A 24,637-nucleotide genomic window follows, 5' to 3' on the forward strand; every position below is an offset into this window, starting at 1 on the left:
TTTTAAGAGTTATTTTATTTTAGTAGCAGGGGATCTGAATAAAAATTAAATAAATTATTGTGTTGTTATTTATTAATTATTGCACATAAGAAAAAAAAATTATTAATATTAATTATGTGAAAGTTTTCTTCGACAATTTTTTTGTTTACTGTTCAATCTTTGTTAAAGTTAGATAAAAACGAGAAATAACGTAAGAAAAGAAAAAAAATATATATTAAAAAGTGGAAATTAAGGAAAGCAGATTATAATTTAATATTACATTAAAATTTACGTCTCGTTGGTTAAAATAATTAATTAAATATTATTAAATTTTATACTTTTTCCTCATTTCTATGCATTTAGTTTAATCTCCATCGTATTATGTTTAGGTACCTACGTAGACAGATTCATCTTGTTAGCTTGAGATTTCTTAACACGATTGTTGCCAAAATCGTGTGTATCTAAAACATTTTAATTGCTAATTCTTAATTAGGCGACCATGGAGTTTGGAAACACGAAATACCTTACGAGCATTCATGTACATTTTGTGTGTTTTATATTTATGTGTTTATATAGTAACAATTTTTGAACCTACTATGGAAGAACAAAGCATGAATGAATGAATATACTTTTATTGCACAACACAAAAAGTACATAGCACAAAACAACGTATACAATTTGGCGGCCTTATCGCTACAAAGCGATTTCGCCCAGGCAAAGATAATAAATAGTTACAGAAAAAAGATAGGTGGTGCATATACCCATAAAATACATATTTCATTACTTAAATATAAACATATAATATATAAAAACAATATTTGTAACTTAAAACAAATAAATAAATAAGTAACTACAATTATATATGTTTATAATGTATAAAAATAATATAATAGTTTAAATATGAAAAAAAAAATATAAAATAAATAATTATCCTCAAATAAAAATAACATAAAATGAATATAAGAGAAGAAGGGAGCAGTGAACTATCCCGGGTTATCAGTTGATTGATACATAAAGTGATCTTTCACAAGTTGTTTATGTTGTCGTGAAGTGACAGCAAACGGTTATAATTCAGCTACATCACCTCTCTTCTTCGTGCGGATGTGGAGCGAGGCAACTAAAGGAATATAATGGAAAACGGGCAACAGAGTACTCTGAGCTTCTCCTATCATCTTGGAGATGTCTCTTAAAAAGTTCAAAGTTTGTATTAAACGTAAGCTTATAGAAAAGTCCTATTTTAGTATACAGGACTACGTTATCGATAATAAAGCTTGGGTGTAAATTATTGCTCTAAACAGGTTGCTCTTCTAATTATTTCAAATGACATTGTGAGATGGTGATCACAAAAAAAACACCCGGCTAAGTTTGTTGTGGGCTTCTTCTTAGACCAGGACGCGTTTGGAACCCTCGTAGCTTTAGTTTTAAGTTTACGAATGTGGTTATCGCCATCATCTCACTACCGTGTAATTCTTATGTACGCATCAAAAGCGCCACCTATGGGCCTACTTGAATAAAGATATTTTTGACTTTGACTTTGACTTTGACATCTACTCGTACTGCAAGTACCAACCCGTCTGCCCAGCGTGGTGTGATTATGTCCGAAAATACCCGTTGGAAGAGGCTTATAGTGCAGCAGTGGAGTTTAAAGGTTTTTGATCAGTCATATCGATTGGTTTCTCAGTCTTTAATATAATAATATGCTAGTACAAATTAATTTTAATTATATTTTGTAAAAATAGTATGTGCCAATTAAAGTGCAATATTTTGATTCTATATCGATGATAGAGCATTGGGGAACTCGGATTCACTTTCGGGGGGCCGAGTTCGAATCCTAGCACGCACCTCTTACTTTTTATAAGTTACAAGTGGATCTCAGCGCCATCTGTCGGGCTAATTTGTGAATCTAAACCATCCAGGGTGCCACCCAAACGTATAAAAAATTCATTTAAATCGGTCCAGCCGTTTAAGAGGACTTCAGTGAAATACACACGCACACAAGAAATATATAAAGATGTGCGTTTTAAGTAATTAAAATATCACTTGCTTCAACGGTGAAAGAAAACATCGTGAAGAAGCCTGTATGCCTGAGAGTTCTCCTTAATGTTCTCAACAGGGTTTGGACTCCACCAATATGCACTAGGCCATCGTGGTGGACTACAGCCTTAACCCCATCTCACTGTGGGAGGAGAAAGGTTGATGTGATTATTTTGCTTCTGCATATTATATTAATTAATTAAAAGAAAACTTATTTGTTCTGACTGCAATATTAATAAATGAGTATAATTGGATCGTGACCAAATGACGAAAAAACAATAAACGCATCGAACGCAATTACATAACGTTAAAAAAAATCTTAAGTGTAAGAATTCACGGATTAACTAAAAATTGTAACAATAACATTAGCCTCTCACTTAATTTTTTCTACACATTATATCCATATCAGGTGTCGTAACCTGATAAAGTGAGATTGGCAATGCAGCAATTACAGCTATCCGATCGGATATCGTCAGGAGTAGCCCCTCCACTGATCTGCTTGGTTATGTTTTGTTATTATATATAAAGACTTCGCTAACTAACTAGCATCAGTCGACAAGCTTAGTCAAACCAAAGCAAAATGTTTTCCAAAGTAAGCATATCTTGGATTTAACACAATAATTATATTTACGTAACTGGAACAGTTTTAGCTAAACGTAAACGAGGACGCAATGGTGTCGTTAAGCTTTCATGGCTTAGACAGCTTTGAGTCTACAATTTACAAAGTTTCATAGTTCCTGATTGTGTCAAGATTATTAATAGAGTGCTATTGTAGAGAATAATTATTTTACTGTACATTCTTCCCCATCGTTGGCATTGCAACATCAATTATAAATTATAACACTCTCCGTTGAGAATTGTTTACTAAAGGTAAACGATCTTGACTAACATGTCTAAAAAATAACATTAAAATAAGTAATTTTTTATTGAACTTTATGTTATATTTTGTTTGTGTTTCATATGAATGATTTTAATGGATATATTTTATTAAAAAGACATGCAAAAATTCTTTACATTTTGTAAATTATCTAAAACCCCAAAGAAAAGGAGCTAAACATTGTTAATTTTTTACTATGAAATTGCATATACTCGTAGTTTTGATAAAGATATACTTCTTTTACAATGACTGACACACAAATTAATTCTAAAATGGGTTAGATTGATTTCAATGCATAACCTATTTTAAACCAATTGTGTTCTTTTTTAGATCGTTGTGCTATGTGCTATGGCGGCAGCATGCAGTGCGGGTTACCTGCACCATGCCCCGGCTGTATCCCACAACATCGTCCATCATGATGTACCAGCCCACTACTCCGTTCAGTCTGCCCAATCATACCAGGCCGCACCAGCAATCCACTCCGCTCCCGTATCCCACGGTGCTCCAATTGTCCATGCTGCCCCTGTGGTTCACTCCGCACCCATTTCACATGGTTCCGGTTACGAGGGAGATCATTATGTTGGAGAATTCGTAAGTGTTGACTTCAATCTATTAGTTGGAATGAGTCTGGTTTCTAATTCTCTATGCCATTGTACTCTTAGCTAGGACATCATGAATAGGCTATAACAGTACTCTGCTGAACTCAAGACTCTCCCAATGGGTGGGTTTTCACCACGCTGGGAAGACGGGTTAGTCATCGCACTAGACGGTACTAGCGCATAGGACGCTACTGCCCATCATAGTAAGGTGATAGTACGGGCGGTTAGTCATCTCGCACCAAACACTCGTTTCGGCACAAACTTAATTTTACGTAATCAATTCGGATAACTATTCATTCAAGGACTAACAATACAAAAACAGGTTTTATAATGATTAGGACTGATAATTGTTAACCGTTAAGTGCCATACCTAGTCTAAATTTTTGGGGAGAACCGTTTATATTATCCTATAGTTTCTCTTGATCCGTGATAAATGTAGACCTTGTATGTGACTCGGAATTCCACACTGAGACCAATTTAATAAAGTCGCATCCACCTTTTTATTGAAAAATAATAATAAAGTTACTTTATATAATAAAAATTTCATTAACATCTCCAACAAAATTTCTATTATCTAAATTCTCATTGAAAAATAAATTTAGGTACTTGGGTCATTAAAATGGAACTTTATGGTATTTATTGCGCGAGACTCGGCAATCTAAAATCAAAATGAACGATGAATTATTCAAACAATAATTTAATCATCCTAACGTCGTGATAAGTCGGAACAATACAACTTTGAAATGCTTAATGACTACAGCATGGAAATTAATTACATTCTAAGCCGAAACCAATTGCCTGCTATTTCATTCTAGATTCCATTATACGTTTCTTAATTTTAGACCACCTATAAGAGCGATATCGTGAGATAATATTATGGTTAAATTATAATGGTATTAAAGTAATAGTTTTAATTATATAAGCGATCAGAGTTTTACTGTGAAATTGTTCTTTACTACTATAACTACATGCCTAGTACCATAAAACTAGTTTTCCTGGCTAATCTAGGTGTTTTTTATTTCTTATAGAATAGTGTTCATTAGATGCCATTAAAATCAGACCAATTTGTTGTATTAATTACATACCATGTTTTAAGTTGTATTCTTTATTTTTTGTATGCGATGAAGTGTTGTGTCTATCTATTATCTATCTAATAATTATGAGACAGAGATGTACAATAAAATTTGCAAGAGTTTTATTTAAAATCGACTTACAGTACACGTTATATTTTCAAGTTCGACTAAATTCAGTCAAACAAATTTTTGTACCGGAATGTTAATGCACGCATGGCTTTAATATATTGAATCATTTCAGGCTCACCCTAAGTACGGCTACTCATACTCAGTAGAGGACCCGCACACTGGCGACCACAAGTCCCAGCACGAAACCCGCGATGGTGACGTAGTCAAGGGTGAATACTCCCTGTTGCAACCCGATGGCTCTTTCCGCAAAGTCACATATACTGCTGACCATCATAACGGGTAAGAAAAGAAAACTTTAACCTAAATTAAAGATCCAATATGATATTTATCATAATCAAATTAAAGTTCTCTGAATTTTTATCGCATTGAAGCGTACAAAGGTTATAGGAATAAATGTATCCCTGAAGTATATGTACGTATTGAAAAAGCATACAAGACCTTAAATAAAATCGTAATGATACGATGACTCAATTTCTTAACTCGTATGAAACTTAAAAAGAATATTATAACAAATAGATCGGTTCATATGGTATGTGTGATGAACAAACTGTCTGATGAATTTTGTAATGATGTTTGTAAATAAGGTTAAAAACAGATATATCTAGGTATAATGAGTAATAAAAAATTACACGTAACTGAGTAACAAAATATTTAGGTACCCATAAAATAAATATAGAAATAAAATTTATGATTACAGCAGCGATGAAATAATAAATTATTATATAACAGAAGATAGAATACCCAATAAAACATAATAATGGTAGAAGTTATTCGTATTTACTTAATTTTGTTACTCTAATTACAGAATTTATAAGAAAAATGGAGAAAAAAATTACACAATTTTTATTACATTTTACGTAAACGCTATTAAACAGTTGGCTCACTCGTTCTAATTTACAAAAAGTTTATAACGAGAAGCAATAAGAGTAACCCTGAGATTATAAAGAATCTTATAATTATGTATGTGGTAAAACATTTCGTACAACGTAAGTCAGGTAGGCCTATTATTAGACTGAGAATAAAATTCCGTAATCATATGTTAATGATATTATATTTCAAAAAAAGCCATTCTAAGTTCAAACCAAAATAGTTTTGGTTTTCTAGTGAGTTTGATTAACCAAAATACTTATTTTTCTTTGAACTCGTTTTTTGATTTGAGTTTGTGTTCCCAGCATGCTCTGCAGTGCGCTTTATCATTGATTTTAGTTTAAAAATGTCAACGCCATCAGAGAACTAAAAACACTTATGTGAATATAAGAAATTAGACAGGATTCAGAATCCCTTTAAATGTCTGAGCAAGAAACCTTGTTGTCAAAACAACAAAAGGTTGTATTTCATTCCCAGAACCCGTTATTTATTCGCCAATTTGGAAAATCCTTTTTTATTCAAAAGTTTAAACTTGTTAAATTCCATAGGAATTTAATTGCACTAGTAAACCGTAGTAGTTTCAAGTAGTAGTAGTATGTTATTTTATAGAAAAATAGGTTGCATTAGTTACTACAATTAAGTCAGTATTTTGGTTTTCAAAATTTATACAATCTTCAATGTATCTTTATAAAAAAAATGGATATAAACAAACGAATTACTAGAAACTCATTAACTTACTTGTCTTAGGACAGTACAGAAAACTTGCGTACGGCTGAGTATATGCTAATTTTACCTTCGGTATCATGTTATACTTTTATAAAAACACATTTAATACATCGACGTTGACGACGTACAGTCATTATAGATAGACATACTTGACGTTTCAAAGGTGCTTATATATAAGGCCTACTTGAAATAAATTAATTTGGATTTTTTTTAAATATGGAATAAGTGATGTAAGTCTGTAAATCTAAGTTGCATTTCACAAAGTTTATTTTCTCAACAGATTTAATGCAGTGGTCCACAACACACCGCCCGTCATCCATCATCATTAGAAACCTGTCAACCCAACTGTGATATTAGCGTAGGTAGTTTAGTTAGTCTTCCAATACATTGTACCTTCGATCTACGGCTCTTGTATCTATTGCTTTATTGTTATTAAATGTACATATTGTATTTCGTTATTTCATTAATAAAAAAGTCAAATAAATTACAACTTTTTTTCTTTTACACAAACTTCGTTTGAACCATAATTACGTTTTCTGAGAAATTTACTATACGCATATACTAATAAGCATTTAAGCTATTAAACAAATTGACATGAAGATGGCTTTCTAGTTGTATAAAAAGTCTGGTTTTTTTTTCAAACAAGTTTTCACACTCTTTTTATTGGGTAGGTTTGCATTTAAATAAGTTATAATAGCCAAATACCAACTGCCCATATCCTAATACAAGATGAAAAACTTCTTCAGATTTAGGTATGTTATGTAGGTATTTCCAATCGGCTTCGAACCCGTTCGCGCATCCTAAAAGAAATTTTCACCTAACTCCATTCATTTACGTACAGAAATCGTAAAAAATACCACCACTTCATTTGCTTAAGGGAAAAATTGCCAAGATAAATTACTATAATTTAATAACATCATCTAGTATTACGTATATACACTGTCTCAGGTGAAATACATATAGCTAGAAGTATATATACTCGTAGCTATAAAGCTAATTTAAACCGTTTATTTTTAATTTTTTAAGTTTCTAACATAACTGGCACTATACCGGAACGGTAAATCGCTCAGAGGCACATCGCTGCTGGTAGGTAAAGCAAAACAACAATGCATCCAGCCAGTTTTTCGAAATTCTCAGCTAGTATTCTATTATATTCTCTGATATCTCCAATGATAAACCATTTTTTATCGTCTACAAGCGTTAAAGTACCATTTAATGTGTTAAAATCTAGATTGTAATCTACCGCCTTTTACTTTTAAAGAGAGCTTGTAAAAGATTACTATTACGATGAACGTATTTCCATTTTACATTGAAATTTTAGGATTGTATTATACCTGAGCTCTGTAGACGCGAATGTGTAAATTTAACACAGTCTAAGTAAATTACTGGCGAGATTCACAAACTCATACATGAGCTACGAAGCCCGTGGGCCTATATTTGAATGCGAAGGAAACCTTTAGGTACAGCGTATTAATTAAAGTAGAAAGAAATTATCAAAATTAAGCTTAATTTGCTATACTCCGCGAAAAGCAGGAGAATCTGTGTGGTGTAATTTATAATTTCTTCAATCCTTATACCCCAAACCAAACAGATCTTCGGCAATATACCCTCTACGCACGTTTCGCTCCGAAACCGGAGCATCATCAGGAGATGTTGACTTTACAATGAATAATTGTTAAGAATTATTCATTCACTTATTATAAATTACACCACACAGATTCTCCTGCTTTTCGCGGAGTATAGCAAATTAAGCTTAATTTTGATAATATATCATGGATTTCCGCAAAGTAACGCCTGCTTCTATCCAATAGTAGAAAGAAATATAACTTCAAATATACTTATTCGAATACAACGTAGTAAACTTGTGTAGATTGGTTGGGGCTGAATCTCGAATGGACAAAAAATCCCGGTAATAATGACAGTATTCGCATATCCTCAATAGCGTTGACCATGTTTGGGGTATATTGACGAATTAAAGTATTGGTAAAAATATCATCAACAGGCAGCTAAGATAAGAAAAATTGTATAGTGAATGGTCTGTACACACTACAAACTGCAATGAAATGACATTTCACCAATTATAGTTAATGTGCTAGTACCGTCTTATCTGTAAACATCACAATAAGAGGTACCTACGCTGATAACATATTAAATCAACGTAAGTGAGCTATCCTTGCTCGAGTCAAGCTTGAAATTCGCCTTGTCAAAGCGCCGCCGCACTCATATGTCGACTTACTTGTTAAGAACTTTTAGTAATAAATGAAGTTAGTCCTAGAAAACAATTTTTTCAGCCTTGTGCAAAAAAAGATATCTGCGGTGCAATTGCAATTGTGGTTGCAATTGCCAATAAACTCGATGTTTTTGTGCAGCCATTTTCAAGTTTGAAATTAGGACACACGTGAAAAAAAAATTCAGCCTTGCCCGAAAAACAGGAACTTGCGGTCGAATTATATTTACCGATCGAAATCGAGTTTTTTCTGTAGTAATTTTCAAGTTTGAAATGAGGTCACAAAATATTAAAAGATTTTTCAGCCTTAAACCAAAAGAAAAAATGATATTAAAAAAGCTTTAGATAATCACCTTGTAAGTATTCTTGCATCTTGATCAAGGTACACTTTTCTACAATGCATAATTAATGCCGATACATTACTCAAAATCGTTACGAAATGCCGATAACTTGTCAAGGGAATTTTTTACGACATTCGAAAATACAAAAGAAAATAGAAATTAATAAACTTATCTATTGGTTCACGAAACTTTTCGGTATCCAATCGATGGTATCCAGACATTAAAATGCTTACTGCAACATCGTCTTCGGATTCCGACTTCTGAATTTGGTAAAGAGACAGGTTACGAATAGTAAAAACTAATGATATCAAAAGTTTTATATATGTAGAGATGTAGCTGTATTACATCTTCAAGGACAATGTTTATAGATATTCCTGCAAAATGGAACCCGTAAGTAATCTCAGGACTTAAGCTAGTTACAGTATAACTGAAGAAGAAGATCCAAATTTCAGTCAAATTGATCAGTGTGGCGTGAAGAAGTAACAAACATTCATTCATCCAAAATATCACATTTACAATGTTAGCAAGATAATGCGCGCGAACCACATAATGCTGATAGAGACCAAAATTCAAGCCACTCACATTCCATATTCATTCATTCCACTGTTTTCCATTCGCTTATATCCAATCTATTTTAACCACGAGTTTAAGTTACTGACATGAATGTGTATCGTGTCTTTCTAAATAGGTATATTATTATTCAGTATTTACATAATATGACAGCATGCCTTTTTATGCCTTTTATGGGTACAATACTTTTACCACTCCGTTGTTGCGACTTCTTATAATAAGATAAAGATCAGTTAGTTTTTAAACTTATATGAAATTTTATTTAATTTTTTATTGAGTTAAAAGAAAAAGTAATTTTAGCTACTCGAAAGTTTAATACCTTCTTATGTTAAAATCCCATTCGCGAGATATATATTATGTTATGTAAGAAACGTGCCGTTTTACGTATATTTTTAAATCACCACAACTCACAGCCTAACAATAACCCCACGATAGGCACAGGCCTTCTCTCTCACGGGGATTTAGACCCACCACGTTAAAATAATGCGGGTTGATGGTCTTTAAAAATTATAAAATGTTTATTACATTTCAGTGGCCTATATAGTATATCCTGTAAAAACGCAATTGATTTTAGAACCCAATAACTTTAAGGTTTTAGCCCGCCCCGGGAATCGAACTCAGCCAGAACTTTTACGTCATGATGACTCGAAAAACCAACCAAATTAACCAACTATTGTCTACTTTTACATATTATAGATGTTATATATTTATATATAATGTATATTTTATATTTATATATTACGTATATTTATTTAAATTATCTATGTATTTGTATACAATAACCATTTTTGGTATTAATGTATATATTAAAATTTCTTGGCACTATCCCGTTCTCTTGCTGTACGTCCTTTCTACAAAGGTTCCCTGTAAGAGATTGCTTATAGCAATAAGGCCACCATCGCATGTCTACATTGTTTACTGTGTACTCTTTAATGTTTCTTTTCCTGTGTGTTAACGTGCAATAAAGTGTTTCTTCTTCTTCTCAACCGCGGCTAATAAAGTAAGGTGAGGTTATTATATTAGTGAATTCAAAGCAATTATTTTGCTTATTATTTTAGATGCGTAAGGCCTCAGACTGTCGGATGGGCTAAAATACAGACAAGTGTTATTTTTTACTATAGGCTAATAATTGGCTGCAACCACACTTGATAGTAAGAAACGAGTGACCAAGAGGAAATAGTGGAACAGTCGTAGCTTCAGCTTTAAGTTTACTAATTTAGTTATTGCCATCTCTACTCACTACTATGTGCATATTTTGGATGTAATGAACGCATCAAAAGAGCCATCTTTGTGGCTTTTTAAGTTAATAAATACTAAGGAATAAATCTTTTGCCTGGTGGGAGGCTTTTACCGTGGCTTGTTGGAAACAAGACGACAAAGACGTGCCGCTAAGCGATTTAGTCTTCCGGTGCCATGTCTCTTAGAAACCAATTAGGGTTATGACTACCACACTCCATAACAGGTTAGCAAGCTACCATCTTAGACCGCATCATCACTTACCACCAGGTGAGATTGCAGCTAAGGGGTAACTTGTGGTGGAATAAAAAAAAAATTACGGACTTTGACTAAGTGATGATGTGGCCTAAGGCGGCTAGCAGTTGGCTATGCCCTCTTTATTTGAAGATACACTTCTAATATATATATCACGGAACGGACACGGATCCTAGATCTTTTAGGTACGTATTAGAAGTAAAGAGACAAAATGCTTCTTTGGTATGTATCTATAATACAGAGTTCGGATCCTTACGATGCCTTTCAGTAATTCGCCCAAATTAACTGCAAGACCTCGCTAATAATTTTAACATTTTGTAATCCTATATCTGTTATAATAACCTTAAAATGTATACATAATTGCCCACTAGTGGCTACATAATATCGTATTACATTTGCTTATAGGCCATAAGGTTCCTTATATGGAGATGAAGGCTTGAAGCCCATCTGCCTTTTTGATTAACTGTTCAAAAAAAAGAAACCAGTTCTGACTTAAGTTGTCCTTAAACTATACGGCAGTTTATCGTTTCTGAGAAAGTCATTCTTTTTCTTTTCGTTTGTGTGATTAAAATAAAGTACATCGCGAAATATTTATTGCAGGAAAATTGTGGTAACTAATCGTTTACGTAATAAAAATTAAACTCTATTATTATGGTTGATTCAATTTGACCATAATAAATAAAACCTACACTTACTTGTAAGTTGGTAAATTACGCAAATATCCCGACTTCCATTACAAATAGTATGTTTTAAAAAGATGCACTATATATATTTTAGATTATTAAGAACATTATCCTCCCTGGCGCATCGGTGAGCGCTGTGTGTTTAACTGGGGGTCGCGGGTTCGATGCCGGCAGGGGCAATTTGGGATTTTATTATTTATGAATTTCTGGGAGGCTTCGGCCATGGCTACCATCCTACCGACAATGACGTGCTAAGCGATTTATTAGCCCGCTACCATCTTGGACTTCATCATCACGTACAAGAAATCATTACTACTCTCGTCGTCCTTAACATATTAATATCACAGTGCAGGGCACAGGGATCCCTTCTCATAATAGAAAATCTCCCCAAGCGTCTTCAAAGGTTTGGCGAGTTTGGACGTTAAATATAACGTGTTACGTACTTTCAACGTAACCACGCAGAGTGATCAAAGTTTTATTTTAAAACTACTCAATGGAATGTAGAATGGAAAGTTTCAACATAAATTAAGCTGGCTTTAAACTATTTTTTAGTTAGAAGATAATAAACGGGAGATTTCCGACGCACGGGGTCACATAAAACCAATTCTCTTAACTCCAGGGTCTCCTGAGAAGATCTTGAATATCATCCCGATTTAGGAATAGAATCTGGGTCTCCGAAGTCAAAATTTCAGCTCAAAAATACTATACCGACCTTATTTAAGCCTTTTCATTATTATATGTTATTGTGTTCCTATTTAACTACGTTACAACTACGTATTTATCAAGATATGCTAATAAGTAGTTTAAGTTTTCTTTGTTTTTAGTATTTGCTTATTTATCGCATTAGTTAATAAATTAAGTATAGTAAATAAATAAATACGAGAATAAAGAAGCGATCTGATTTTACTGAATCAGTACAGCAGTAGGCTCATATTCTAATAAATTATTCAAAGTAGAGCTTTGCAGTGAAAGCAATTGCGTTATCGGACCACAGGACAACCTGCAATGAAACTCCGTTACATATTTAATACTTCGAGATGTAGCAATTGGTTTACTTTGAACGTACTGTGACTTACCTACTTCATTCCAACCACAAGTATTACTAACACGACAAATAAAGCCAGTCTTATAACCAATAGAGTAGAGATCCATTATTAATAAACTATTTGAACTTGATTGCTCTTTATGATTTAGATAAAAAAAGGTGTTTTAACATTTTTTTTTTTATTTTTTATTTATATTATTTACTAGCTGTGCGCTACGGTTTCACCCTTGTAAACTACGGGATGCAACATTGTCGACAACCTTCCTCAATTAATCAGCTACTTAATGCAAAGATTGTTCAATCATAATAGTAGTTCTTAATATGCAAACATAGAATAGAATAAAGAATAGAATAGAATAATAATAATAATAATAATATCTTTATTTTATCAAAATAAACGTATACATTTCTTGAGTGTGAAGCCCTGTCTCCTGCGGTAGTTAAAACTGTGTTACAGGAGACAGTGTCTTCCCTATATCTATGGTCTTATTAACAAACGTTTGACAATTTACAGGGAAAATTATATAAAGGAAAGAAAAGAAATAAATAAATAAAAAAAAATAAAAATAAAAGAGAATTATGTAAATTTTTGAGGCGGGTGCTTAGGTAGGTACATTTGATTTGTTTGTGGGTGTGCGCGTGTTTGTATGCGTGTGTGTGAGCATAAAATAGAATAGAATTTTATTTTACAATACGCTTTATAGTAGTAGTAGATAGTGTTGGGTAAGCAACGTTAAACCATTGAATTAACAAAAAACAAGAATCCTCATTCAGCTATTATTGTATGCAGTGCATTGTGTCCCAAAACAGTGAGAACTCCCCGCGCACGTTTCACTTTACACCCGCGGAATGTTGCTAGCTCACAAACTTTTTCCCATTTTCACATTTTATGGTGACCGCTTAGAACATGAGAGGTAAAATAATTACTGTCATCTGCTAATTTGTATCATCACTAACCGTTTGTTCGAGAAACCATTCTAAAGTGGAGTGGTTTTTGTTGCTTCAATATTGGTCGTGTACACGGTTTCTGTATGTTCTTAATTCTGTGCGCTGAACAAAGTCAATCACAGCTTTTATCACTAAAATGAATGGTAATCGTTACAGGAAATAGTAGATATCGCATCGTTACTTGACTCGTTTGCAGAAGGTTAAAAGAGAAAATTTCTTTATTTTAATTTAGTCCTAGAAGTAAATAGTATAATAGAATACTTGGAACTCTCTACAACAGACCTTATGTCCAGCAGTGGTTATATAAAAAAGATGACGATGAAGCCTTAATTGAGGAATTTGCTGCTGCGACCTGAGGAGTTTTTATTGTGTAGCCCTGATCATATTCATCAGTTATACACAATATTTAACTAAAACTGAACTAATTATCCAGTGCAAAAATAACTATCAAAATCGGTGAGCATACGACGAAAATACAAAGAATAAGTACATGTAAAGGGAATTTATTAAAATTTTGGAATGATATAAAAAATATTTGATATATGTTTAATTTTATGCAACTAACTAATTGCAAAAAAATGTTAATAGAAAAAATGTACGGAGTCACGTTGCATAGGTAGCGTTTAGTATGCTTTATTATTACATATTAGTCACTCAAAATCTTCAGAATGATAAAAAGTAAAAACTATATTTATCTCAATATCAAACTCACATTCAGAAACACCTTACAGGCTTTATATCAAATAATCATTTAATTCAAGAATATGTGTGAACATCAATATAATATAATTTAAAAAGGAGTCGAACCTTTTTTAAGTTCGTTAAAATATGCGTACTAAGCAGCTATCACACTCGCAATAATAATAATCATGAGCCGAAAGAGTTTTAAACTTTTTTAAAAACGGACATGACTCACTGATTTGCGTTTTAATTACCGTGCATTAATATCTCACCGCCGTCCTTGAAAAGAATCTAGGGCGTGAAACACTTTTTACGAAAGCCTCCAAAAATCAGTGCAAATATGTAACCGGTTGAATTTTTACGTTTAATTACTTTATTTCCACAAATAAATTCATCTTAAAATTAAGTATTACGTACTTCGTATATGAAACTCATTACCGCATAGGATACACTACACTACACCCGCTACTAATAAGATGTGTTAACTAAAAAATTATAGCGAATTGTCTGTGTTCGTTCTCATAGTTTATAATAGTAATAAACAAGACAACCTTCCTGGCGCAGCGGCAAGCGCTGCAGATTTAAGCTGAAAGCTCTCGGTTCGATCCCCGGCAGGGACAATTTAAAAAATTAAAAATAAAAAAAAAACATGTTTTAAAGTGAACGTGCTAGATCCATTGTTTATTAAAGAAAACACAACGAAGATCCGGACACAAAATGGAGAAAACCTAAGAAAAGAATTCAAGCTGAGCGAAAACAAGTAACACCGAGGGTGGATGATGTGACGACAACTGAAGATATACTGCGTAGAATACCGGATAACATACCTTATGACTAAAATTAATTCCTGAGAAGTGGTATAAAGTCGCGGGCAACCGCTATCTCATAAAAAGGCAGCCTTATATGTTGTTATATAATACTTCTCGATATTTAAATACAAGCTCGAGACATCTGGCGACGGATGTTAAAAGGTTATTTTGGGTTGAATGAATCAAAGTCACAGTAACATCCAATTATATCAGTTCGGTCTCTTTGTAAATCCATCGAGAATTTCGTCCCAACCGCATGATATACAATATGAGATAAAAATCGGCGTAAAAAATAAACGGTGTCGAAGGTTTCATGAAATTGGCCGGTTTGCCAATATCATGTTTAACCGATGACCTTCGTGAAAAGGCATCGACATGTTAAAGGCGTGCTCAGGTTATCAGAGTTGTGTACTATTGAAATTGAGATAAATATAGTTACTTTTAGTTCATCTTCTTCAGGTCAATAACGCCCACTGCTACTCTGTTGGAGAGGGATTAGAGACTTTGACTCGTTACTCTGCTAGACTGTGGAATGGGTCAAATACCTTTAACATTTACTATCAGAAGCTATTGATAATAGTGCCGTGTGCTGACGGCAGATCAGAATATAGTTGTAACCACCCCTCCTCTTCCTACATGTATTCCGAAGCGAATAACGGAATATAACGTTAAAAGTATAACAAAGTCCTCTAGGCAACTCCAACTATCTTGTGCAATCACCAACCTGTGTGCCTAGCTGGGTGATTCTGGGTAAATTGTTCCATGGGGAGAAGCCTTTAGTTTCACAGTGGGCCATTACAGACTATTGGTGATGATTGATAGACATCGAAACAGAAAGATTAACGATCTAACCGAGGCACAGGGGTGGACCAAGGTGGCGGAGCTGTTACTGAAAAAATCTTAACAGAAATACACAATACCTAAGCATTTTTGGCCTTACCCGGGATTCGAAACAGGCCATCGTAACCAACGAAGCAGCTCGTAGTTATTGCAAGATATAGAACGCACTCATTTAGAAATTCCAAATATTCTTTAAATTTTTTAAGGTCCCGCTTCTCCGAGCCTCTATACAATACCATGTAAAGTATATATATTATTATGGTCTAAAAAGCAGAAAAGAAAATCAAAATTTGTGGCGCTCAAAGAAGCCTATGGAGTTCGTAAATGTATCGTAAGTAAACTTAAGCATTCGCTTCGAGAACCTAGTTTTCAAATTCTATCTACATTATTAGTGACGCTTGACACTTCTCTTAGGGACAACATTTCAATATGGACTGCCCTCTGTGACTTAAACTTCGCAACTCGTTGAGATATCCCGGTTACTTAGCTCTTCTACTGAACTCTCATTTTCTTCGGGATTTCAGTTCATCGCTCGTTGAGTAATAGAGGCCCATATTTAAGGTGAGTATTTACAGGTTGAAATAAGAGTTAGTCCGCATATGCGGACTACATTGAATATACACTACATTTTACTAACCCTATATTTTACCCGAGAAAATGAAAGTACATTTTCTGTGCTCATTTACCGTGGAAAACTATTTTCCCGCAATTTAGTTTTAGGCATAGACTAAGTTACGCCTAAAACTAAATTGCAGGAAAAATTGGGCCTTAGTCTGCGCAAGCTCTAAACGGCAACGCGGTGGCAGGGAAGTATGCAGTGCGGTCATTATTGCACCGATGGGCAATGCGATGTCGGGCCGCCCGGTGAATCACACCAAGCATAAAAACCTATAAAAATAGCTGTTTAATTTTTAAAATTGAGTATTAAGTTCACATTAATTGTAACAGTTTTTTAATTATTAATTCACCAAATTGTACCGCTTACCTTATCACTCTGTTGTATTTGCATTTCATAAAAAAAATCTCTGTTGACATTTATTCAAAAAATCTCACGGGCAATCTCATCCAAAAGCAAGCTACAGGCGAAGAATAATTATAAGTCAAAATAACAAATATAACATGGATATAACTTGTGAAAGGAAAAACTGTTCTCCTATTATCTGTACTTCTTTGAGTTGGAATTTATAACACTTTCTTCTCCATTATTACTCAAAAGCCAAAATATATATTTTTTAATTCTTATAGACTCTACTCTATAAACTTCAAACCACCGCTGCATTAACAGACACGGATAACATGCTGAGCAAAGAACCTTTCAAAGTCAGTCATAATCAAATATTTCCTTATTCAAATAGGCACATAAAAGGCACTTTTGATGCGTTCTTTATATAATAACTTGCATTCGTACACTTAAAACTAAAGCAACGAGGGTTCCAAACGCGCCCTGGGCTAAGAAGAAGCCCACAACAAACTTAGCCTGATGATCTTTTTGTTATTCCCATCTCATATTGTAATTTTGGAATCAAGTCGTTTTTCTTTTATTGTACTTCTAGCGTACCCAGCCCGCTACGCGGGGCTAGATTTTGCTTTAATTTATTTAAACAATAAACTTACATCATTAAATTTTTAATGTAAGTCTCATAATATATTAAATCACTTATTTCTCTCCGTATTCATTCTCTTCTAGTCTCTTCTCGAGCGGGTGAAGATCATTATCTACACCCATGTACACTCAACAATAGAATATCGTCATAGTAAATAAAAGCTGTATTTGACAGTTTGACAGTTCAAAAATAGGAGTGGATCTTCACCAAACTTTACAGGATTACTCGCCAGGTAAATCCGGAGATTCCCTGAAAGTTTCATTGAAATCGGTCGAGCCGTTTCGAAGCCTATACGGAACATACCCACACACTTTCTCTTTTATATATATAGATAGATAAATGAGCATTTGTTTGCAATTGTAAGTGGTAAGTGGCTTGGCTGATGGTAAGTGACGATGCAGTCTATGATGGTAGCGTCAGCGGGCTAACCCGTAAGCGGTATGGGAGTTACATTAAGCCCATACTTATGCGGTTCCTACACACAACTTAATCGTACCGGAACGCTAAAATGCTACGCGGCACGTCGTTGCAGGCAAGGTGGTGACTAGTCACGAACCTCTCAACAGAAAATTAAATATTATAATACAATGTAAATGACAGCATGTCCATCTAAAATTGAGAATAAGACTTTTAAAAGTTGTACTTCTTTTGGCGTCATGGAGAAAAGTGAGTGAGTGAATTTTTACAATGCGCGCGCACACCGACACTTGAATTTTACATCGTAAAGTTAGTTCTAGGTGGCATGAAGGCTATGTTCAAGTTGTATATTCTAGTATTTTTATATTTAGAACACGTATTTCGTAACAGTACAAACAGTGTGAATAAATAAATATTATTACGTTGATAAAACCTTATTTATTTAAATAATATATTTTTGATTCATTTTAATATTTATCGTTAATCACTACTGCATTTTAGTTTTTTTTTTTCGCGTTTAACGCGTGTACATAAGTACCCACACTCTTTTTTAAATGTGTGGCGAAAGTCCATCTCGCTAATTAAAATACTAATTAAAAATATTTGCCTTTTTTTTTCTATAATAAATACGCTAAAAACATTTTACTACGCTCAATATATCTACAGCCTTACGATTGCGCAATGGTTTACTAGAGCACACTGCAAACCCACAACGCTACTTTCTTACCGGAGCGTACTTCGGACGCGTTCACACCGGCAACCGGACCAATTAATAACACAGTGTTACAATATGAATTATTTCTCCTTTAATATTATAAATACATCCTATTATAATGTTACGCAAATGCGGCAAAAAGACGTTATACAATAAATACTGAATTTATATATCACTTATATCTTGTTCGAGATCTTTACTGCTTGAGAGGAAAGTATAGGCGCGATTTTCCATACAAATGTATGCCCCGGTTTTCTATCTGAATAGCGCCTGTAATTTTTCGTGAAATAAAGTTCAGTCTAGGCTTCATGTCATTATACTTTTTTTTCTTCAAAAGCTAAATACTTTATATAATCTTAACCTCCAAAATGACCAGTAAAACACCTTTTTTATCGCCATGTTTAAAGGATTCAAAGAGAAAAATTTAAAAAAAAACATGAAAGGAAGAGAGCGAAACCTAGCTAGACTAGTCTTTCTTAAAATTTTCATGCCAAAAATAATTAAATCGGCTCAGTTCTGGATGAAAAAACATCATAATACGAAACGATGTGTTTTGAATTTTTGTTTGTAGAATCGGTGTGAGCTACATCTGTTCCAATCCTAGGTTTAAGCTTTCCATCTTTATCATCTACGAAAGGGAAAGAGAGTTCTGGCCAGTGCCTAGTAAACCATTTATCAGCATTAAGATGTACTAAGCGATCCTAACCTAATCCTAATATATTGCAGATATATACAGCGACTTAAATAGACCCTTAACTTAGAGTAACTTTTGTACAACTTTTATTATCATTTTTAGCTCTCGTCTATTTCATCATCATATTTATCTACTCATTACCGTCTCACTACCGAGCTCGGGTCGCCTCTCAGCACGGCAACGGTTTAGGCGGTAGTTACGCTGACCAACTGTGGATTGGTAAACTTCGCACGCATTTTGTGCAAGTTATGGAGAGGTTCGGGCATGCAGGTTTCCTCAAGATTTTTTCTTTCACCTTTAAGACCGGACCAAGTAGATGGCCTATTGATGGTTAGTGGAAAACCGTCGGCTATAAACAGAGCAACACTTCACAGGGCATGCAAGTAACACGTCCTGCAACATGCCGCCCTGTGTCCCTCAATTTGAGTCGTAGGTAACCCTTCAGACCGGAACACAGCATGTCAGCAATGCTGCTTGGCGGTAAGAAATAAGCATGGCGACAAAAAGGTATACTGCTACTTAAAACGAGTTATATTGAAGGAGTGCCAGAGTTTGAACTTGGTACCCCTGAAAAGGAAGCTGAAGCCCTAACCACTAAGCTATCACCGCTTCGCATTTAATATGTAATTTAGAAAAGCCACATGAATAACTTAATTTTTTTAGAAGTTCTAGAATTCTAACAGACGCGCACGGTCTGACGGGTACATGATATGAAAATTCAACCAACTTGGAGAAAACTAAAAGGAAGCATCTCATTAGACATGGAAGTTTATGTTAGCAATATGATGATGCAGTAAATTAACTTAAACCTTATAAACTCCTACCTAATCACGGTAGGTTAATGTGTAATGCAATAATTATAGGTGTTTTGCCGACCCAGGTGCAGTGTTGAGCATTGTGGTCTTAGAAATGCGAGGTCTTGGATTCAATTCCCGGAACAGGCAATGTAAAAATAATCCTTTTGGACGGCCGTGGGTTCGATTCCCACAGCTGGAAAATGTTTGTGTGATGAGCATGAATGTTTTTCAGTGTTGTTTATATATATTATTCATAAAAATATTCATCAGTCATCTCGGGTACTAATATCACAAATATAACACAAGCTACGCTTACTTTAGGGCCAGATGGCGATGTGTGCGTTGTCGTAGTATATGAATTATATGAATCATGTATTTTCTCTTGCCTGGACTGATGACAGGCATCGGTTTCGGCTAGTGGGCACCCTGCCAATAAAGATTTAGCGTTTTGATACGATAACTCCTTGAAATCGATCACGTGGAGGCCGTGATCGATTTCAACGAGTTATATTTATATTTATTTTAAGTAGTTGAAGGTGAAGTTGAGTTGAGACGATGGTTATGTCGGACTCCTTCAGACTAAAACCTCAACTCTTCGGCAAATGGCTGGCCCACGGGAGTGTTCGCACACATTTGCGATCTAGCCAGGTAACAGAAAAACCATTTCCTATATTAACAATATATGGGTCCACCCGAGAATCAAACCTAGAATGCCGTGATCCGTAGTCAAACATTATAACCACGAATGGGATACATTCGTGGTTATAATGTTCGACTTTCTCATCAAAACTATCGAAAACACGTTCTTCTTTCCATATGGTAAAACTAACTGTATGTTAATTAATGTACACGATTAAAGAATAGTAGAGTATTGTGAATACAATTATGTAAAGGTTCGCGCATCTTATGCTACTAGGTCAAGTTAAGCTTTAAGAAAACTAATTAATAACTCATTAAATCAGGAAAGCTCTCGCAAAGGGTTTATTGTGACCTTGAAGTTGAGATCTGTCAGTGTAGTGACGTAACGTAAATGCAGTGTGTGGTGTTGAATGTTGGGCCGGTTTCGAATCGGGTGACATGGTCAGCCCAGTATAAAAAGTACCAGCCGACCTACAACCTTATCATACAAGTCCAGTCAATCAATACAGCATCACCATGTACTTCAAAGTAAGATTGGGTTGTTTAATTCAGATTTAAAAAATATTTTTTTTATAATCATGTAATAAATTAAAAAATCTGAATAAATATTATGAAATTGTTGCCATTGATTACATACGTGTTCTCTTTGGGTTTTTTTCAAGTCTTTTCTCGGGATAAATTCCTATGACCATCTTTGCTTGGAGCTTCTGTTAAAACTTCCTGATCGGTTTAACTTTGCCGCCGTGCATAAATAAGATGGTTTTCTTTGAGGATATAAGCTATATTTCTTGTCATATTTCGTCAAGATTTTGTACATATTGTCTCTGAATTCCGTTGATTCAGAGACAATACGTCCAATGTGCATTTATCGACAGTATTTTTTTTGTTATATTTCAGATCGCCTTACTCAGCCTCTTAGCGGTAGCCTGCAATGCGGGTTTGATTGAAGAGGGACATGGCCATGCCGTCTCATCTCAAAGCATTGTTAGACACGACCAACCCACCCACGGAGCGACACACTATGCCCCACTTGTTGCCCACGCTGCTCCCGTTTTGACCCACTCTGCCCCAATCGTACAACACGCTGCTCCCCTGATCCACTCCGCACCCCTCGTCCAACACGTAGCCCACGCTCCAATTGCTCTGGCCCGCGCTGAACAAATTGAAGAACACGTGAGTATCATTTGAGAAATTCAAAATAAATTATTCCAACGTAACGTGACATAAATCCGCATCTTTCGTACAAGTACGTACGCGAACGCTCTTACAAATGCTATTTGAAATTTATATCGTAATATATTAATTATACCTTTTTCATTACACCTAAAAGAATTCGTATACAGATGAACATTAAAATGCAGACTTTTTGAAGATTAATGAATATAGGTCGCATACAAATTGCAGTGTTTAACTAACACGTATAACAACTTTCTTGTCCAATCGGGAAGTCCCTTCATTTATTACTATTCTATTTGATAACGTTTGTCCATAAATTTAAACTACTATTAACATTAAAGTAGGGCACTAAATATCCGGAATGCGGTTAAATAACATTTCTTATTGCAGATCGTAGCTAAAATAGATAATTATTTATTTTATATTTTTTACTACACGAAAATTGGTTTAAAAATAAATCTTAAGATTAACATAAAATAAAGAGTTTTTTTTCTGCTTAATTTTGCGAACAATAAAAGTGAAAGGTTTACTAAAGTGATATGATTAAAATAAGCTCAGTCAAATACAGCTCAATTAAATGTTTGTTGAGAAATATTCACGTCGTTAAAAGACTATAGGATGTTTTGTAACTATGGAATCGACAATCTATCATTTTAGATAATTGGCATTAACGTCTGCTAGCTCAATGTATATCATAATTCATAAGAATCGAACATTTTATTATCTGGGTTAGGGTTTACACTTGGTCGTCTTCATAGGAAAGACAATTTGCTATTTTCCTAATATCCATAAGGAAAAATTGAGCCATCTCACATAATAATCGAAATCAGTTACCATAGCCCCAAGGCTTTGTGGTTAAGCTAAGCAAATTTTATCTTTCACGTATGGAAGTGGATATTACATGAGTATTTCAGTGGGCTTTTAACTTGTCCGATTATAATGCTGATGAGTAGTTTATGAAGATATAAAGGCATTAAAACGTAATTATCTATCACTTTAATCACACCCTTTTTACCTAAACATTTTATAAATAAATCCATTCAACCGTATAAAATAATTTACTAAGAAAACTATGTAAGAAACAACTCTTGCGACTTGCGTGACTGTTTCAAATCTGATAAAAATAGCTTAGACATTATTTAACACAATATAAAGGGATACTAGAGAATTTAACTGGTAATTTAACTTGAGAGACTAAAAGCCGATAATCTTTTTTGTGCATTGCATTGCACAGATTAGATTCTTGATTTAAATTATTAAAACTTATATCGTGTTTTAAACTCAACGAGCTCAGGCTTACTTAAACAATACCTATTGAGGAAACTATCTTTTTGTTCTTACTTCTACTGGCATGTTTGACTATGGATCACGAATTCCTTGGCTCAATATCTGCGTTGAGCTAAAAATTGTAACGTTTTGGGTTTTTCTGTAAAGAAATTCTCGGAGCACTTTCTAGCACTGTGCTAGTAAATTGGCGTTAACAACCAACGTGTGTGGGTAAGAATATTAAAAAGGATGATGAGCCGATGATGATGACAAAAAACTAGTACAACCACCAAATTATTTGTAATCACTATCACAGATTTGTAGTGAAGATATCAACTAATTGTATTTTTTAGGCCCCAGCTCACTACGAGTTCTCCTACTCAGTTGAAGACCCCCATACCGGCGATCACAAGTCCCAGCACGAGAGCCGCGAAGGAGATGTCGTCAAGGGCGAATACTCTCTGGTTCAGCCTGATGGTGCCGTGAGAACCGTCGAATACACCGCTGACGCGCACAATGGGTAAAAAAAACTCTACATAACTAAATACACTCATACTCTACATAAATCGTTTTAGCCATATATTTGAAAAAAGTAGCTGGGGGTGTTGCAAGTAGCTTTTCATAACATAACTTTATTCGCAGTGTGATTTTTAAGGCCTTTTCCAAATTAAAATCAATAATACATTTTTCCCCAAGTAAAGTTTATAGTTTTTTTCATAAAACTTACGATCATTGGAACATGGTATCTACTACTAATATATAGATACTTGTAATAAGAAGTTTTTGTATACTAGCCGGTTCTTGCGTTTTTCGTCAACATTTATTAGGTTGTTTTAGAAACATTTCTTTTCCTGCTATAAAAGGAGCTTCTGTTACTCTCTGTCATTTCAACTAACTCAATGCCAAAAATCATGTTGATTGGTTGCTTAGTTAGGGTGTGAAGGAAGGACAAGCCAACAAACAAATACACTTTCGCATTTATAATATAAGTAAGGATTCTTTGCATTTCAAGCCTGATAAATACCGACCAAAATAAATTATGTTTATACATTTAAGTATCTTTTTGAAAGTATTAAAAGGTAATTATAAACTTACGATTTACCCTATACCCATCGTGCAATTTTTTGAGACAAAATATAGTTCATGTCGCTAGGCATATCTCTATATGTGTCCATAAAGCTCAAACTCACTTATGGATTCATAATTTTAGTACGCATTTTGAAACAAGGTAAGTAAGTTATTTTTGAACAATAAAATTAATGCATAAGATATAGTTTCCAAATTAGTGCTTAAAATCTCATCAATGTATGCAGTTAACTGTAACTGGTGTAATACCAAGCAGCGAAACTTGTTCTACATCGAAAACAGTAATGTACTCATGTGGTCTTGATTTGGAGCATGAATGCGTTC

At 34.2% G+C, this 24,637-nt stretch overlaps 1 protein-coding gene across 1 annotated transcript in view; it reads left to right on the forward strand.

Annotated features, from left to right (window-relative positions):
* Nucleotides 1-24,637, forward strand: part of LOC120625560 — a 53,135-nt gene that overhangs the window by 27,555 nt on the left and 943 nt on the right. Inside the window, exons 7-11 of the mRNA XM_039892615.1 lie at nt 3,271-3,469; nt 4,804-4,970; nt 6,565-6,577; nt 21,683-21,958; nt 23,581-23,747. Coding sequence (XP_039748549.1) covers nt 3,271-3,469; nt 4,804-4,970; nt 6,565-6,577; nt 21,683-21,958; nt 23,581-23,747 — 822 coding nt within the window. The remainder of the gene's footprint in view (nt 1-3,270; nt 3,470-4,803; nt 4,971-6,564; nt 6,578-21,682; nt 21,959-23,580; nt 23,748-24,637) is intronic.

Source organism: Pararge aegeria, chromosome 8 (genome assembly GCF_905163445.1).
Source record: "Pararge aegeria chromosome 8, ilParAegt1.1, whole genome shotgun sequence".
Classification (NCBI taxonomy): domain Eukaryota; kingdom Metazoa; phylum Arthropoda; class Insecta; order Lepidoptera; family Nymphalidae; genus Pararge; species Pararge aegeria.